General features: G+C 49.5%; 1 protein-coding gene across 3 annotated transcripts in view; it reads right to left on the bottom strand.

The window, feature by feature from the left end:
* The window catches only part of MAP2K5 (mitogen-activated protein kinase kinase 5), a 181,083-nt gene extending 168,281 nt beyond the window's left edge, over positions 1-12,802 (bottom strand). For 2 of the 3 annotated variants that reach the window (XM_087704388.1, XM_087704387.1), the window contains exons 1-2: positions 12,600-12,796; positions 3,483-3,531 (exon numbers count right to left, since the gene is read on the bottom strand). In XM_087704388.1, coding sequence (XP_087560514.1) covers positions 3,483-3,531; positions 12,600-12,740 — 190 coding nt within the window. In that variant the 5' untranslated portion in view covers positions 12,741-12,796. Of the gene's footprint in view, positions 1-3,482; positions 3,532-12,599 lie in introns of all 3 variants that reach the window. The other variant, XM_087704389.1, reaches the window with a different exon arrangement.
* Positions 12,803-19,216: the final 6,414 nt, after the last annotated feature.

Genomic DNA, 19,216 nt, shown 5'->3' with positions numbered 1-19,216 from the left:
CTGTTTTCACTGGCAGAGTGCTCAGCCTATCACAGGTGCCAACAGGAATGCCATTAAAATGGCCATGCCCCCTGGCCACGCTCCCCCACCCCAGTTCAAACTGAACCCTGATGCGGCCCTCAATAAAATCGAGTTTGACACCCCTATCCTAGGGGCATACTAAGTGATTCACTGGTCTCAGTTCCATCCGCGCGAGTGATTGTGGGTGCACCTCGGTTCACCCGCATAACACCTATCCTCCGCGAGCTGCGCTGGCTACCTGTCGATCTCCGGATGCGCTTCAAGGCGCTATTAGTCACCCATAAAGCCCTACATGGCAGTGGATCTGGATACTTGAGAGACCGCCTTCTGCCAATTACATCCCTGCGACCAATAAGATCACATAGATTAGGCCTCCTCCGTATTCCATCGGCCAGCCAGTGCCGGCTGGCAACTACAAGGAGGAGGGCCTTCTCAGTAGTAGCCCCGACCCTTTGGAACGAGCTCCCCGTAGAGATTCGCACCCTCTCCACCGTCCAGGCCTTCCGCACAGCCCTCAAGAACTGGCTCGCCCGTCAGGCCTGGGGACAAGGATAGTTCCCCTCCCGAATGATGAATGTATGTTGTTTACTATTTTATTATATGTCTTATCTTAATGTTTGTATTCCCCCTCCCCGATTTTATGTGAGCCGCCCTGAGTCCCCTCAGGGAAAAGGGCGGCCTACAAATATTAATAAAATCCTAAAATCCTAAATCCATCACCATCTTTGTCTCCCCGAGAGGAGCATAAGGTCTCTCACTTCATAAACAAATATAATTCCTGTATCTCCAGTAGAAGTTATTAGAATAGTAACTGCTAAGAAAATTCTAAACACAATCTGATTCTAAATGAAAAAAAAACAGCTAATAAAAAACCCCCAGAATAATCAAGAGAATGGGAGGAATTTAAAACAAGATACCTGGAAGGAGTTTTCCTTGTAGTAAAAGGACGCAATTTGCAAAGCTCACTGATAAATGCCACTGAAAAAGCACCTCATTACAGAAGATGAGCTTTAAAAGCTGCACAACTTTGGAAATTCTCAGGTAAGCTGAAGTGTCTTTCCTGTTCTTACAGTAGGCACATTTGGGGATAAAGAAAGCCACTGAAAAGCCGCAGCAGCTCCCTAAAAGAGATGAGCATCATTTGTTCTTTGACGGGAGGGAAACGGGCTCTTTCAGGTACTGTATTTCTCCGACTAAGGAGGAAGCTTGCTCACCCATCCCGCCGGAAGGAAACAGCAGAGCCCCGTTCAAGCGATTCTGCAGAATGCCAAGGTTCAAAGGGGGCTTGCCGAGCCCCTCTCCTTGCCTAGAGCGCAAACAACACGATCTTCCAGTCCATTAGGGAAGCAAAAGTAGAACTAAATAAAGCCTAGATTTTGCTAATGTCACCTCCTCGCAAGACACCAAATAAAAAGCAGCAGATGGCAACCAAATATTCCACAGCAATTTTTGCAAAAGACGCAGTGTGCCGGGCACGCGCAAAACGGTTTGGGATAAAAGGACCATAACGAGCCATATGTCGTTAGTTGTTTTATTTGTAGCAACATGGCGTACAACAAGGTCCAATGGCAATGGAGAATACAGCCCCAGGTAGAGGCAGCCACAGAAGACACACCGGAGATAGCAATAACTAAGCAAACAGGAGAGGAAGCCGCTGCGGATAGCAATTAACTGCCTCCAAGAAAGCCATCAAGTAGCTGAGAAGATACTTAAGCCGGGGAAATTTCAGGCTTTCATTAGGGAGAAGATAACCTAGAAACCAAACGGCATCAATACACATTAACATATTTTTGATGCACTTAAGTGGCAGGAGAAACAATGTCATGCTGATGCAAAATGACAGGCTAATTCAAGGACTAGAAAGCACAGCAGCAGATGTTGAGAGAGAAGCCACGAAACCCGTATTTCCTAAGCGCAGGTTCTGCCCAGGGAGGCCCAGGGCTGCCCTTCATGCTCCTTACTGGTCCGGAGACGTCTGCTGAGATGCAAAGGGCAGCAGTGAAGGTGGGGCTGTCCTGCCACGCGATTTTCAGCCTCGCCCCCTTCAACTCTATAACCCCGTATTTGGGGAGTGGGGCCAAAATGTTCACATTATAGACAGTGTTTTTGTATCATGATCTCATACGACAGTCTATCTAAAATCCAAGGTGTATAAAACAATGGTACGCCCAGTAGCTTTATATGGCGCTGTGTGTTGGCCAACCACCCAATGCATTGAGTGCTTTTTACATGCCATGGAGGTGCTCCCGCCTCTTTGGTTGTTAGGTGTTTCTCTTACCATGTCAACAATGCCACAATAGAGCAGTAATTTGGCACTGCACCAATATCAGAGAAAATGCGGGAGAAATGCCTAGAGTGGTAAGGCAATGCCCTACCAGCAGCACCCCATATCGGTGCCTGCACTGCCTTCCACTTTAACAGAGTCGTCAAGCGCCTGAGTGGAAGGACCAAGCAAAGTTGGCAAGACACAATAAATGTAGACACGAACATTGTCCAGTTGGCATTGGAGGCTGCGTTTGATCACGCAAGATGGCGTTTGTCGATCCAAAAAGCGCACCTTGTAGCTGTGGGCTACAAGGAAGAAGAAGATGATGATGAACTTGTAAGATGGAGGAGAGAAGGGGGGAGGGGAGAGAACAAAATTACAAAATAATAGAACAGAATAGAATTCTTTATTGGTCAAGTGGGATTGGGACAACCAAGGGATTTGTCTCTAGTGCATAAACTCGCAGTGTATATACAAACAACAAAGTGATAGGCCATAGGTCATAAATCATAGTTACAATCATTAATCATAAGATACATATAACGAGTAATCAAATCATAAGATACCTCACAGGCCAGCATTGTTGCCTCATAATAAAAATGGAGAGGGGCCTCCTCCAGTGTAAGAGGAGCCTGTTTTTAACACTCCCAGTTGTTGAACTGCAGACATCCAGGATCTGACACCAGGGAAGTCCAGGCTTAAGCCTTCTGCGCCCTGAGCTGCCCTCCCACCGTCTCCCATGAAGACACTGGACAGCTGATGGGTTCCCCACCTCCAGAGAAGGCAACGCATCCATAACCAATTTAGTGCCATATACACAAAAATGTCTGATTCCCACAAAAAGATTTCTGCTTCTAATCCTACAAATCTGAAAATTAAAATCACAGCCCACAAAGCCTCCAGGTACTTTATATTTTTCATTTAATTTGAGCAATATAATTGCAGTGCGTCCAAAGAGCACAGTAAGGTCAGGATGGTAATTAAAGCTATACAGTAGAAATATGTGCTCTCAAGATGTGATTAAATAATAAAATATTACTTAGCTAAGGTTTATCATTAAACTTGCATCTGTGCATAAATATTTAACGGTGAGATATCTGAACATAAACCAAGATGTAGTTGTCACTGTTTTAAATAAATGATACAAATATAAACTGCCACCCACCCGCCCGGCTCTCTGGCAAGCCATACTCACACTCAAAAGCTGTTGTCGTTGCATCAGGAAGAACCTGACTGATTACGTCCTGTAACATTAAAAATGAAGGCCGTTAGTTATATTCGTAAGGGAAGACTTTTTACAAAATAATTAATATTCAGCTTTTCCTAGCCTGTTAACTGCGGCTGCTGAAAGCAGAAGTGAAGCCACACATATTTCACATTTGGAAGAGACCCTCGTGTAGGGTTGAAAAATGCCTCTCTTTACCACCCAGAGTTGTTACTCGGCTGATGTAGAGCAGCAGCTTCCGGGGGGTGTTTGCAAACCCCGCTTATTTGCCTATCATGCAGTTTCCACCTGACATAGGCGACGGCTGGCTAGGAAAACGCCAGTCTTTTTCATCAACTCTCTTGTTTCTCTAAAGCAGGGCTGGGGAACTATGGCCCTTTTATGACTTATGGACTTCAACTCCCAGAGTTCCTGAGCCGACCATGCTGGCTCAGGAATTCTGGGAGTTGAAGTCCACAAGTCAGGGCCATAGTTCCCCACCTCTGCTCTAAAGTAAGTGGGAAAGAAGAAAAACTGGATGGTCTTTTCCATTCACTGGCCTTTGTCTCTCCATACAGCGCTTTCAACATTCAGGAAGGTGGACCTCGGAATTCTGGGATCAGAGGGCCACACATCTTGAAATTGCTGAGGTTGAGTGCTCTACTCCAGCGTCCCTTCCTCTTCTGCATTTAGTCAAGTTTGGAGATGCCAACAGGGGTGTCAAACTCAATTTCATTGAGGGCCACATCAGGGTTGTGTTTGACCTCGGGGGGGGGGGATGTGGGCTCAGCTAGCTTGACGTCACTTGTTTCTGTGGTGGCCCAAGTGCTCTGTCAGAGAAAACGGGCTCCCGAATTCCGTTTTTGGCTGCAATGGCCTCTGCAACCCTCTGCCAGCTAAAACATTTTTGCTGGCAGAGGCACAGTGGCCAGTCCTTCACAGTTTCCAGGGCAGCCCCACAGGCCAGATCTAAGCACCTGGCAGGCCAAATCCAGCCCCCGGGCCTTGAGTTTGACATCCCTGTGCCAAATGCTTTCCAGAAATGGGGAAAACCTTTTGAAAAACCATCCCACCAATTACTTTAAACACTCACTTTATCAGAGAGATGGGCGGCATACAAATTTAATACATACATACATACAGTATCTAATAACACTCCAATCAATATTAAAGGTCCAGTGCAGGTAGTCCTTGACTTATAACCATTCATTTAGAGACTGTTCAAAGATGCAACCATGTTGAAAAAATTCCTTGCACTTATGACCACTGCAGCATCCCCATGGTTACAACAATCAAAATTTGGGTGCATGTATTCATGATGGTTGCATCTTCCTGGATCATATGATTGGCATTTGTGACCTTCCCAACTGGCTTCCAACAACCAAAGTCAATGGGGGAGGGAGCTGGATTCACTTAACAACCCTGTGATTCACTTAACAACTGCAGTGATCCGCTTAACCTACCCTGACAAAAAAGTTATAAAATTGGGTGCGACTCACTTAACAACCCCCTTGCTTAGCAATGGAAATTCTAGTGCAGTGGTAAGTCGAGGACTTCCCGTATGGTCAATCTGAAGTTAATTTCAACAAGGAAATGAGTTACTGCACTTAAAGTAATGGTTTTAACGAATCACCCAAGATGGCATTGTTCCGATGACAATATGAACCTGAAATGGCTGTGGAGGAAATCACCTCACAACCTATGTTCATTTTATCATGTTAAACCAGTAACAGATGAAAATGAGTAGATACATGTAATAGAAGTGACAACATAATATAACTTCAGAACTAACACATACATGTATATGCTTCTTTCAAATTTCTTTCAGTGTTACCCTAATTGTGGAAAAAGAATGAGAATAGTCGACGAAAAAGAAAAAGAATACAACTAACTCAATTTCAATACTTAGGACAGTCCCAGGGTCACGTGATCCCCTTTTGACCTTCTGATAAGCAAAGTCAATGGAGAAGCCAGATTCACTTAATAACTATGTTTCTAACTTAACAACTGCAGTGATTAACAACTATGGCAAGAAAGTTTGTAAAATGGGGCAAAACTCACTTAACAAATGTCTCATTAGCAACAGAGATTTCAGGCTCAATGTTGGTCATAAGTCAAGGACTACCTCTATTTTCACACATGCTTTCTCATTCCATCTTATCACATTCAACCAATTCCACATCGGTACAAAACAGTCCTTAATTCAATCTGATTTCTATTATAAAATGCATTTCCCACATCAACAAATGTGTCATGTGCTTCCTTATATTCATTTCTCAAAGATGGCTGAAAATCTGGTTTTAACAACTATGGATGTAATAAAAGAGGAAAATTATCTTAGAATAACTCCAAAACATTTGACCATACTGCTAGAAAGTCCATTTTGTTCCATTGCAAAGAATTTAACTGTTGACAAAAAACACTTATCAACAACAACCCAACAGGTCTTGATTTCTCCCCCTGAATAGTTTTTAACCAATCTCCATCTCAGGAAAAATCCAGTCCTTAATTATTAAGGACAGAGACAAGTAAGCATTTTAAAGCAGTGTATCTCAACCTCAACAACTTTAAGATGGGTAGACGTCAACTCCCAGAATTCCCCAGCCAACCCTGCCAGCTGGGGAATTCTAGAACTCCATCCATCTTAATGTTGCTGAGGTTGAGAAACATAGTTTTAAAGAATCAGCAGGGAATAATCTAGTCCTATAGCTTTCTTGAAAAATTTATTATTGTTAAATATAAACCTCTTTTTTAATTTATAGTTTTATCATAGAGAATAAAATACAGAACAGTAAAACAAACAAACAAAATGAAACAAAGCAAAAACCTACATTCAACCCTAACAACAACAAAAAAACAGTGTAAGGAGGAGAAAATAGTCAATTGGATTTAACATTTAACATATAGTATCCACCCTAGCTGAGTGCAGAAAGAAAATAAATTCTCCTCCCCTTTTATGAGATGGATGGATGGATGGATAGATAGATATGATAGACAGACAGACGAAAAAGCAGTCAACAGGTTGAGCTAAACCAAGAGATTGAACAGGGAGGGAGGGAGGGAGGGAAGGGAAGGGGAGGGGAGGGGAGGGGAGGGGAGGGGAGGGGAGGGGAGGGAGGGAGGGAGGGAGGGAGGGAGGGAGGGAGAGAGAGAGAGAGAGAGAGAGAGAGAGAGAGAGAGAGAGAGAGAGAGAGAGAGAGAGAGAGAGAGAGAGAGAGAGAGAGAGAGAGAGAGAGAGAGAGAGAGAGAGAGAGAGAGAGAAGTATACATAGGTCCATGGAGGACATTATCCCCTATCCAGTTGACTGCTACTGCAGAAGAGCAAATACGATGCCCGCCATGTTTTGGACATCACTGCCCATAAACCCCAATCTGCCTGACCAATGGACAATGAATTGAAATGATTCCTTCCGAGACTTCTGTAGGGCTCTGACATCAATTGCTGAGAATCCATGTTTGGGAGTGAATGACCCAGTCAATTTGGTCTACATGTCAAGGCTGCCCTCAAACAGTGGCAAAAGAGAAAGGACCATAGATGGGACAAAAACCAGAAACCCGATGAATGAAAGCAGGTTGAAGTTCAACCCATGAAAGAGTCAAAAATCTTCTGCTCTCTCCTCCTGAACCCACTGCTAAAGGCAGCCTCAAATGCATTAAAAGTCCTGGAGATGTGGCTTAATGCTAATATCCCTGTGGGGGATCTCCCCATCCCACCAGACCGGATAGGGCAGGCATTCTTCAGGTCCCTTCCCTGGAATTTGGACATCAGTGAGATCTCAGAAGGGGCCCTTTTCCATGGCTGCTCTTACCCTGTAGAACAGAGTTCCCCAACTTTTCCAGCTTTGCGGACCGGCGGGGGGGAGTGGGGATGGTTCTGCCCGAGCCGTGGGCAACTGCACACCTTTGCAGCTCCATTTATCAGAGGGGGGGAAACACCACCCTCCCCCCCCCTGTATACCCCCAGTGGACTGGAGCTGGGCTCTTAACTATCTTATCAACTAACTGCCATAGGAAGGGAGAGGAGCGGAGTACCTCTCCCCCTCCCCCTTCTCACTTTGTCCCATCCTAGATTTGCGCAACTCTAGTCTCCGCATTTTATGAGTGAGGTGTGAATGATGTGACTGTTGCTGTACGTGCCCACTTTTAACTCCTATATTGTTGTATTTCTCTTTGTGTTTTAAATTGTTAGTGGGGAGTGAATGGCGCTGTGATTGTGTATGTATGAGTAGGCTGGGGCCTTATCCAGGTACCCTCTGTGCTGAGTGCTCTGCAGAAGTATCAGGGGGGCCTGGGTTAATCCCAGCCGCAGGATGCTTGATTCGAAGGGCCTGCCGGAGCATGCAGGGGTTATGGGGGTGGGTAGGGGGACCACGGACACGGGAGTGGGCCGGAGCATTACGGTCTTAACAGGGAGGGGCAGATATGGTGGGGACTTTAGGGCAGGCCATTACCGGGGAAGGAGGGCTCGCTACGTCACAGAGATCCCTCCTTCCAGCCCTACGAGTCCCACTCCAAGGCCAGATGGTGTGAGTAATCAGGACCCTGGTCTCAGGCTGCTGTCGCTAAATGCCAGGTCTGTAGTTCATAAAGCTCCTCTCGTTCGGGACTTAATTTTAGACGAGAGGGCAGACCTGGCATGTATTATTGAAACCTGGCTGGGCCCGGAGGGAGGAGTCCCCCTCGTAGAGATGTGCCCAGAAGGCTTTCAGGTACTTCATCAGCCGAGGGCCCAGGGAAGGGTGGCCATAGTTATCCGAGAGTCTCTAGCACCTCGTAGGATCCCTGCTCCGGAGCTTGTTGGGTGTGAGTCCCTGCTGGTGAAGTTGGACCTCAAGGGTCAAGTGGGTTTGCTGCTAACGTACCTGCCTCCCAACAGCGTTGCAGCAGCCCTCCCCTCGCTCCTCGAGTCGGTAGCCGAGTTGGCAGTTGAGTTCCCCAGGCTTATGGTTCTGGGGGATTTCAATTTGCCTTCGCTCGGTGAACACTCTGATGGAGCGCAGGAGTTCATGGTTTCCATGACAACCATGGGCTTGACCCAAGTAATTCGGGGCCCAACCCACTTGGCGGGTCACATGCTCGACCTCGTATTTCTCTCGGAGCAGTGGAGTTGTGATCTTGGTCTGAGGGGTAGTGAGATCTTACCCCTGTCATGGTCGGACCACTACCTACTAAGGCTTGACTTTCGGAGACCAAACCCCCACTGTAGGGAGGAGGAACCGACCAGGTGGTTCCGCCCCAGGTGACTAATGGACCCCTCGGGGTTCCAGACAGAGCTTGGGGTTATTCCTGATACTCTCGCCCGCAGTCCGGCGGAGACTCTGGTTGCTGCTTGGAATTCGGCAGCGACGGAGTCTCTTAACCGGATTGCGCCTCTACGGCCGCTCCGAGGCAGTGGATCCAGGAGGGCCCCTTGGTTTACTGAGGAACTCCGGGAGATGAAGCGCCGAAAGAGATGCCTAGAGCACAAGTGGAGATCTAGTAAATCTGAATCGAACCGAGCACTTCTAACATCTAGCATCAGAGAATACATCCGGGCAATCAGGACGTCAAAAAGAACTTATATTGCCTCTCTGATTGCTTCCGCTGAGTCGCGCCCAGCCGCCCTGTTCAGGATAACCCGCTCCCTGCTAAATAGGAGGGATACGGGTCATCCTTTGCAGGGCAGGGCTGAGGATTACGTCCAATTCCTCGCGGATAAAGTTGCTCGGTTTCGGGCGGACCTGGACTCCAACTCTGCAGAACCAGCCGAGGCACTAAGGGATAATTTGGTAGGTCATCGCTGGGTTGATTTTCAGGCTGTTACCCCTGAGGACGTGGACAAGGCCATGAGAGCTGTAGGTGCCTCCACATGCGTGCTGGACCCGTGCCCCTCCTGGCTGGTTGTCAACAGCAGGGAGGTGACACGGGGCTGGATCCAGGCGGTTGTTGCCGCCTCCTTACGGGAGGGGGTCTTTCCCCCCGCTTTAAAGGCGGCGGTGGTGAGACCCCTCCTGAAGAAACCATCTTTGGATCCAGCCGTTCTAAACAACTATCGTCCAGTCTCCAACCTCCCCTTTGTGGGGAAGGTTGTTGAGAAGGTGGTGGCCTTTCAGCTCCAGCAGTCCTTGGAGGAAGCCAGTTATCTTGATCCATTCCAGTCAGGCTTCAGGCCTGGCTACAGCACAGAAACCGCTTTGATCGCATTGACCGATGATCTCTGGAGAGCCAGGGATGGAGGCCAGGCCTCCATCCTGGTACTCCTTGACCTCTCTGCGGCTTTCGATACCATCGACCATGGTATCCTTCTGCGACAACTGCGGGAGGTGGGGGTGGGAGGCACTGTTTTACGGTGGTTCTCCTCTTACCTCTCGGACAGGTCACAGTCGGTGTTAGTCGGAGGGCAGAGATCGACCCCCAGGCCCCTAACATATGGGGTGCCGCAGGGTTCGGTCCTGTCCCCCCTTCTTTTTAACATCTACATGAAACCGCTGGGCGAGATCATTCGACGGCACGGGATAAAATACCATCAATACGCGGACGATACACAGTTGTATCTGTCCGCCCCGTGCCAACTCAATGAAGCGATGGACATGATGAGCCAGGGCCTTGAAGCCGTTAGAGACTGGATGGGGGTTAACAAGCTTGTACTCAATCCAGATAAAACCGAGTGGCTGCTGTGCTTCCCTCCCACTAATTGGTCAAGTGTTCCATCTCTCAGGCTGGGGGGTCAAATATTACGCCCCTCAGATAGGGTCCGCAACTTGGGAGTCCTCCTGGACCCACAGCTGACTTTTGAACACCATTTGTTGGCTGTGACCAGGGGGGCATTTGCCCAGGTTCGCCTGGTGCACCAGTTGCGGCCCTACCTGAACCGGGGAGGCTCTCACAACAGTCACTCGTGCCCTTGTGACCTCTAGGCTGGAATACTGCAATGTGCTCTACATGGGGCTGCCCTTGAAGAGTATTCGGCGACTTCAGCTGGTCCAGAATGCAGCCGCGCGAGCGATCGTGGGTGCACCTCATTTCACCCACGTAACACCTATCCTCTGCGAGCTGCACTGGCTGCCTGTTGATCTCCGAGTGCGCTTCAAGGTGCTACTTGTCACCTACAAAGCCCTGCATGGTATTGGATCTGGGTACTTGAGAGACCGCCTACTGCCAATTACCTCCACTAGGCCGATACGATCCCATAGATTAGGCCTCCTCCGAATTCCATCAGCCGGCCAATGTCGGCTGGCAACTACCCGGAGGAGAGCCTTCTCGGTGGCTGCTCCGACCCTCTGGAACGAACTCCCCGTGGAGATTCGTACCCTCACCACCCTCCAGGCCTTCCGCGTAGCCCTTAAGTCCTGGCTATCCCGACAGGCCTGGGGCTAAAGATTTTAACTCCACTCGAATTGTATGACTGTTGTGTTTTTAATGATGTATTGTTTTCTCATGTTTGTGACTTGTTTGTCCTCCCTCCCCTTGAGTTGTGAGCCGCCCTGAGTCCCCCCAGGGAAAAGGGCGGCATACAAATAAAGCATCTCAATCTCTCTCTCAATCTCAATCTCATTTGCACATGGACCGTGTGCGCCCATACTTGCCCATTGCTTCTGCAAGTGGGAATGCATGCGCATATGCCCCCACCAGCCACTTCTGTGGCCCGGTTCCAAAGAGATCAAGGCCCGGTAATGAGCCTGCTGTAGAACACTTCCCCCCAAAGATGGCTGTTGGAGCACCCTAGGAGATGACTGAGGCTCCTGGGGACTTTGGGGAATCATGATTTTATTTTTCTGTTTCACTTTCATGGTTTCATTATTGTTGAGAGCTGCCCAGAGTTAACCTGATCCATTATGATGGGTGGCTATATAAACCTTTTAAATAAGTAACTATAAATATATAAAATTTAAGGCAGAGACAGCCATGCACAGGGTTGCAAGAGCCAGGACATCATCATCATCATCATCATCATCATCATTATTACGTGGTTAATCTTTGGTGAGATTCACAGCCTTTGGGGCTGGTTGGTAGCTCAACAGCTCGAGTCCTAACCAAGGACCTAGGAACTGTTAAGGTAACGTTGGAGGATATAAACTATTCCAAGTAGGGTGGTTTTTTGTAGAATCAGAATGTTCAAGTCTGATAAATTTAAAATTTCCAAATAGTGAGGTAGCCCATTGGGTATTGCTCCAAGGGCTCCAATTACAATCGGGACAACACTCAATTTCCCCCCCCCACAGTTGCTCAACTTCAATTTGCAAGTCCCGGTACTTTGTGATTTTTTCTTGCTGTTTATCTTCAATTCTTGCATCTCCAGGTACTGCAATGTCAATGAACCATACTTTTTTTCTTTTCAACTATTGTTATGTCAGGTGTGCTGTGGGCCAAGTGCCTGTCAGTCTGAATTCTGAAGTCCATTATTATTATTGTTGTTGTTGTTGTCGTCATCATCATCATCATCTATTCACAACAATGCCAAGTCACAGCCCATAAATAGCTGCTTTATCCACATGAACTAGGATGTTCTTGACATCCTACATGTGGGAATCCAAGCAATGTGGCTCTTTGCCAATTGACAGATGTCAAGGGGCCGTTTCCCTAAGTGCCATCAAACATTTTTTGGGTATGGCACCCAGTGCGCCTATTACCACTGAAGTGAGGACAGCAGGGGGTTGGACTAGATGACCTCCAAAGTCCCTTCCAACTCTATTACTCTATGTTCCATTAAATTAATGCCATCATCGTTCAATTTATCAGGTCTGGCTAATCTACAGTTCAGATTCAGAATGGTGGGAATTTAATGACTGAAGGCCTAACCTAGAATTATGAAGGCAAAGTTTAAGAAGTGGGGAGGAGGAGGGGTGTCTCCCTTGCAGCCACAAAGCCTGGATCCTCATCAGGGCTGAGACCCATAATCCCCCCCCCCCGGAGGCCGTGGGGGAGGGGAGGCGGCGCCAGGTTCTTCGGCCTCCGAAGCCCCCAGCAGAGCCCCCTCCCCAGCCCCCAACGAGCAGCCCCACGGAGGACGCTCTCCCAGGCTCCGGAAGGGGAGAAGGGGCCGCTCCCGTCCTCCGGCTCCGTCCGCCTCCCGCGACTCTCCGCCTCTCGTTCTCCCCCCCAGCCCCGCTTCCCCCCGGCGCCCCTCACCAGCACGTCCCGGAAGAGCAGCTGCGGCGCGGGGTGCACGGTCCAGTCCACGGCGCCGCCGCCGTCCGGGATGCGGATGCGGATGACCAGCGCGGGCCGGGCCGGTTCCATCCCGGGGTCGCCCAGGGCCAGCAGGAGCATCCCCGGGCGGCGGCGCGGCGCTCTCCGCGGGACTAGGCCGCGCCAGGCCGGAAGGGCTCGGGCCGGAGGCACCGCCCCCAAGCGCGCTCCCGTCGCGGTCCCCCTCGCTCCCCTGCCCCCACCCCTTCTGTCTCGCGGGGGCGCGCCTGCCCTGCCCGCGGAACGCCTTGCCACCAGACGCCCCCCTCCCCCAGCAGCTTCTCCTCCTCTCCCCCAGTTTGCATTACACCCAGCCCTCCATTTACAGCAGTTCATTCAGTGACCGAAAATCCGAAATTACAAAGGTGCTGAAAAAAGTGACAGGACCGTTTTTTTCACATTTACGACCGTTGCACCATCCGCGTGGTCACATAATCAATGGCTTGGCAATGGACTCCTATTTATGACGGTGGCAGTATGACGGGAACGCTCCCTAATGCATTTATCCATAAATAGGTTAAGTAAACAAGGGGGTGGGGGATCACATATCTTTATCTTACCTCCTATTATTAAATTCCCACCACTTTGAATCTAAACTGTAGATCAGTCGCACCTAATAGATGGAAAGATGGGGGCATGAAGCAACAGAACATAGAATAATAGAGTCAGAAGGGACCACGGGTCTTAAAGTTGCCAAGGTTGGGTACCCCTGATTTAAATAAACCTGGTTCTCCTCCTCAGAACTGTTCTAGATCGAAACCACAATCAGAATCTCTTCTTTGCCCCTTGGCAGAAAAGGAATCTGGCTGGAGAAGTGACAAAGGACCAGCAATTCCTTTCTGGGGGGGGGGAGAAAATTCCTCCTGGGGGCCCTTCTCGGAATATTCACAATGTTTGTTTCCCCTTCCTCACCTTGCACCAATACTTCTTATCCTATGTCGTATGCAGGTAGAGCCCAAACTTTCTGTGGCTAAGCGAGACATTTGTTAAGTGAATTTTGCTCCATTTTATGACCTATTTTGCCATAGTAGCTAAGTGAACCATTGCAGTTGTTAAGTTAGTAACAAGGTTGTTAAGTAAATATGGCTTCTTCCTTGATCAAGGCGTGAGGCGTGAGGTAAATGGAACGGCTTTAATTTGAACAGTTCACAACAGTAGGATTTCAGAACGCGGACAGCGCCAGCCCAACTGACAGCTCTTTATATACCCGAGCTGTCAGTTGGCTGGCCAATGGGTGGCCAGTGATTTTCCTGCCAGCCGGCAGGCGCGCCCCAGCCAATCAGGTATCGGCTGCTCCGGCCCCGCCTGTCGGCTGCGTCGGAAGGACACAACACCCCTTCCCCCCAGATAGCGCATGCGTAGTCCTGTAAGTACGCAGGCTTTCTGCACACGCGCTGCGATCTTCTCAGTCTGGGAGTGTCCTCCGAAGAAGGAGGAGGTCCTGCTTTCATGACGTGGCCGCTGGGCAGGCCCGGGCCCGGAGTCAGATGGGTGTAACAAAGGTAGGCCTCCAGTTGGAGATGGATTGTATGGTGGGCGGAGACAATCTGCGGGGACGGCGGCTTGAGGTGGCGGAGCCGCGATTGGACGCGGCTGGGCAGGATAGGCGGCTGATGGGCATGCAGGCCCCGGCTGCATCATTCGCGGTATTGCGGTTGCAGCTGGAGACGATTGGCCCCCGGCACGCAGTGGCTGGATAGGACTAGCAGCCCTTGGGTATGCAGACCCCGGCTGCTGACGTTGATCGGGCATGGCTGTTGAAGATTGCGGACCTGCCGGTGCCCAGCGCCGAAGCTGGTTCACATGGCGCCTCCATATTCTTCCGTCGGCCAGCAGGACCCTGTAAGAGCAGGGTCCTGTTAACTCGGTTATCACCCCGGGCAGCCATTTCGGGTCCCCCGCGAAGTTCTGTGCAAACACCCCCTCCCCCATCAGAAAGCCCCTAGGGTGATCGGCCATGGTTGGAGACGTGGGAGAAAAGGAGGGGTGCATTCTGTCCAGTGTGGTCCGTAAACGGTGGCCCATGAGGACCTCCGCTGGGCTTTTCCCAGTAGATTTACAGGGGGTGGAGTGCTGGGCTAGCAGGTAGGTGCGGAGGCGGTGTGGCCAGGGAAGGTGGTTTAATCTGGAGAGGCCTTCCTTTGCAGAGCGCACCGCTCGTTCAGCCAAGCCATTGGCAGCGGGGTGATAGGGGGCCGTGGGGGCATGCCTGATTCCCAGGGAGGCTAGGAAAGAGAGGAAGGAGTAGGATTGGAATTGGGGCCCATTGTCGGAAACGATGACGTCCAGAATTCCGTGTGTCGTGAATAGGGAATGGAGAATTTGAACGGTGGTGCCCGCCGTGGTGGAGGTCATAGGAAAGATCTCGACCCATTTGGAAAGGGCATTTACGACTAAGAAGAAGGAGCCACCCTCCAGGGGCCCAAAGAAGTCAATATGGAGGCGGCTCCACAGGGAGGGGGGAATCTCCCAGGAGCGGGCAGGCACAGAAGGGGGATCCGGCCTGACAGCCTGGCAGGGAGGGCACCGCTGAACCCGGGCCGCAATGTCGGCGTCCATGGAGGGCCACCAAGCATAGCTGCGGCCGAGGGCCTTCATCCTCACTATGCCTGGGTGCCCTTCATGGAGGTTGGTGAGCACCTGCGTGCGGAGGGCAGCCGGTATTACAACCCTGGAGCCCCACAGCAGGCAGTCCTGTGATGCAGAAAGTTCATAGCGGCGGCGGTAGAACGGAAGGAACTCGCCAGAGCGAGTTTCCTCTGTCCAGCCCCGCCTGACAGCATCCAGGACTCTCTGGAGGAGGGGGTCAGAACACGAGGCCTGAGAGACATCAGTGGCAGACAGGGGGCAGGTGATGTCATCGGTCAAGGTGTAGACCGAGACTGAGGGTGCTGGGTCCGTGACAGGCAAGGGTAGACGGTAGCGGCTGAGGGCATTGGCATGCCCCAGCTGTTTGCCCGACTGGTAGATGAGGGAGTATGAATAGGCAGAGAGGAACTCCGACCAATGGCCCATTCGCGGTGACAAGATGGTAGGTGTGGGGCGGTCCCCGGTGATGATGCCTAGGAGGGGTTTGTGGTCGGTCACTAAGGTGAAGTGCCGGCCGTAAAGATAATGATGGAACCGTTTTACTCCCGCAACAGCGGCGAGGGCCTCCTTGTCCAACTGGCTGTAATTCCGCTCAGGTTTGGACAAGGTGCGGGAGTAGAACGCGATGGGCGCCTCAGAACCATCGGGGTAGGCGTGGCTGAGGACAGCCCCCACCCCGTAGGGGGAGACATCGCACGCCAGTATGAGTGGTAGGTGCTTGTTGTACTGGACGAGCACAGAGGCGGCAGTTAATAGAGTTTTGACAGCCGCGAGCGCATGCGCTTCGCGGTCTGTCCAAACCCAGGGGGTAGACTGCCTGGCCATTCCGTAAGCCTGGGCAGCATCGACTGCTATCTTCATGGACAGTACGGACCTTTCCAGGATTTTTCTGTGAAGATTTATGTTGAGGAGCCCATATATGAACTGTTCGAGGAGGGCGTCCTCTAAATCGGGGAATTCACAGTTAATTGCGGCTGATCGCAATTCGGCGATGTATTGGGCAATTGACTGGCCCTGCCATTGGATACACCGCCAGAAATATTGCCGGCGTGTGTACTTGGAGGGAGAAGGCTCGTAGTGTAGCTTGAGCCGCTCCATCAATACATGGAGAGGCAAGGAATGTACCGGTGCTGGTGCAGCTAGAGCCTGGGCTGTGGTGAAGATTTCGGGCCCGCAATAGTGGAGGAATGTGCCCCGTCGCCTCCCCTCAGGGAGCTCTGAGAGGTTGTGCGCCATGAGGAAAACCTCAAACCTCTCCAGGAATGCGTCCCATGATTCGGCCTCTGGTCGAAAAGCAGCAAAAATGGAGGAAGGAGCCAGGGCAGGGACGACGACGAGGTCCGTATCCGACATCCTCGTCGCGAGTGTTAAAGATCAAGGCATGAGGCGTGAGGTAAACGGAACGGCTTTAATTTGAACAGTTCACAACAATAGGATTTCAGAACGCGGACAGCGCCAGCCCAACTGACAGCTCTTTATATATCCGAGCTGTCAGTTGGCTGGCCAATGGGCGGTTGGTGATTGTCCTGCCAGCCGGCAGGCGCACCCCAGCCAATCAGGTATCGGCTGCTCCGGCCCCACCTGTCGGCTGCGTCGGGAAGACGCAACAGTTAAGTTAGTAACAAGGTTGTTAAGTAAATCTGGCTTCTTCCTTGACTTTCTCTGACCTTGTCAGAAGGTCCCAAAAGGAGATCACATGACCCTGGGGCCCTGCAACCATCATAAATAGGAGTCAGTTGCCAAGGGTCTGAAATTTGATCACGTGACCACAGGGAGGCTTCAGTGGTTGTAAGTGTGAAAACTGCTACTAACTCCCTTTTTTCAATGCTATTGTAACTTTGAATGGTCACCACATGAACTGTTGTCGGACTCCTTGTAATTGGAATGACTGATTGTAAATTCGATCTAGAACAGTCGGAGGAGGAGAACCAGATTTATTTAAATCAGAAGTATCCAACCTTGGCAACTTTTTACACTGGTGGACTTCAACTCCCAGAATTCCCCAGCCAGCATGGCTAGCTGGGGAATTGTGAGAATTGAAGCCCACAGGTGATAAAGGGGCCAAGGTTGGACACCTCTGCTTGACCATGTTCTTCTCCCAAACCTTCAGGAAAAACCCATTGACTGTTGGGTTAGTTTAAGGCTGGAGCTTTTCTTGGCCACAGTTCCAGGTGGAGACAACAGGTGTAAAGCATCACCTTCTCTCCATTCCTGTGCACACAGACCAACCCAATTTGGGCATAGTCAGAAATGGCCTTTGGGGTTCTGGGGAGGACTCGGAGACCCACTGACTCGGAAGGATTCCTCCCACATCCATGGGCACCGTGCTCCTTTAGATTGGGTGCTCATGACCACTCAGTGATGCTTATTGATTAAGTTATTCGGAGCAGAGGACCAAAGCAGGTTAAACTGATGAGAAGCCTGAATGAATTCTATTGGAAACCCGGGGGCTCAGATGGGGGTCCTGATGCAAGGAATAATTGCAGGGGTTGCTGGTTGCCGTCCTGGCGTGGCTCATCCTCTGCAGATGCCATGGCGTGAGGATGGTGTTTCCTAAACAAACGTAAACAACACAATGGTTTCTTTTGAGAGATGGGCAGCATATACATTTAATAAAGAAATAAGTAATGAGCAGCATATTAATTTAATTAATCAATAAAATAAAGATTTGGCCAAGAATGATTCAACACTGGTAAAATAGAAGCACATTGGAGGAGGAGGAGGAGGAGGAGGAGGAGGAGGAGGAGGAGGAGGAGGAGGAGGAGGAGGAAGAAGAAGAAGAAGAAGAAGAAGAAGAAGAAGAAGAAGAAGAAGAAGAAGAAGAAAAAGAAAAAGAAGAAATGTTATTAAAAGCTGCTGCTCACTTCATCAGCTGCATAGAGTGGCTGAATTGATCTAGGATTTAAACTGGGACAAGGTAGGGAAAATGGATCAGCTTATATGATCCCCTCCCTTCCAATTCAAATCCTACATCAGTTTGTATGTCCAATGAAGTGAGCTGCTAATATCGCAAAATCGTTATGTATGTCTTTTGATCAAAATTTGTTAATGGGAAAAGATGCTAGCAGACTCCTGATTCTTTGTCAGCCGAGAAAGGACCCGTGCAGTTTCTTCAAAATTTCAGCTTGAAGCCAATTTGGTGACTCTAGTTGGGTGTTTTCTTAACCTGAGCATGGCTTAAGCTTCTTGGCTGAGAAATTCTGGGAGTTGGAGTCCACCCAGCTTAAATTGACGGAGGCTGAGAAACACCTAATTGGCTGCAACTTTTCAGTCTTGATGAGCTTCCACAGAAAAATATGCTAGTTGTGCAACATCTTATTGGGAGGGGCTGCAATTATATTTTTCCCCTCGAAAATCCAACATGTGCAAGCCTGAGGTGTCTTTCCCGATCCCCCCCAAAATATTCCCTGCATGGGTATGGACTGCACAAGCTTAAAACATTTCACAACTTTCCTCAGCCAGCTTGAGGGGCTTTGTAATTGTTTTTGCCGACCTATAAATTTTTGAGTAACAACAAAATTATTGTGATTTTTCTTCCTAAATTATTCATATATTACAAAGCATGTATGTAACAAGGGCCATGAATCAAAAGGCATATAATGACTCTATCTTGGAGTCATTTCTTCAAAGAAAAACTCAAATAGATTTATGTATACAAGTTAACTAAGAGACCATGATTTTAATAGTGTTCATAATTCTACCTGCTTCTTCCCGAGCGTCATACATTCTTTTTAAAGTGCTACAGTTTTTAAATGAATTTTAAAATTCAGAGCTTTCCTTTGGGGAGACAATTGCTTTCCAGCACATTTAGCTGTTGGGTCTAACTGGTACTATAGCAATCACTGAAAGAACAGTTTTGTCATGAGGTAACCCAGAGCTCATAAACTCTGCTTAAAAGGACGCAAATATCTCTAGGAGAGGTCCTGGCTAAGTGTTTTGTATCTTTGAAATAAAAGCAAGATGTTGCC

Source organism: Thamnophis sirtalis, unplaced genomic scaffold, assembly GCF_051295495.1.
Source record: "Thamnophis sirtalis isolate CommonGarterSnake01/CBP01778 unplaced genomic scaffold, rThaSir2_p1.2 scaffold_2, whole genome shotgun sequence".
Classification (NCBI taxonomy): domain Eukaryota; kingdom Metazoa; phylum Chordata; class Lepidosauria; order Squamata; family Natricidae; genus Thamnophis; species Thamnophis sirtalis.
This window is presented reverse-complemented; position numbering and strand designations above follow the sequence as displayed.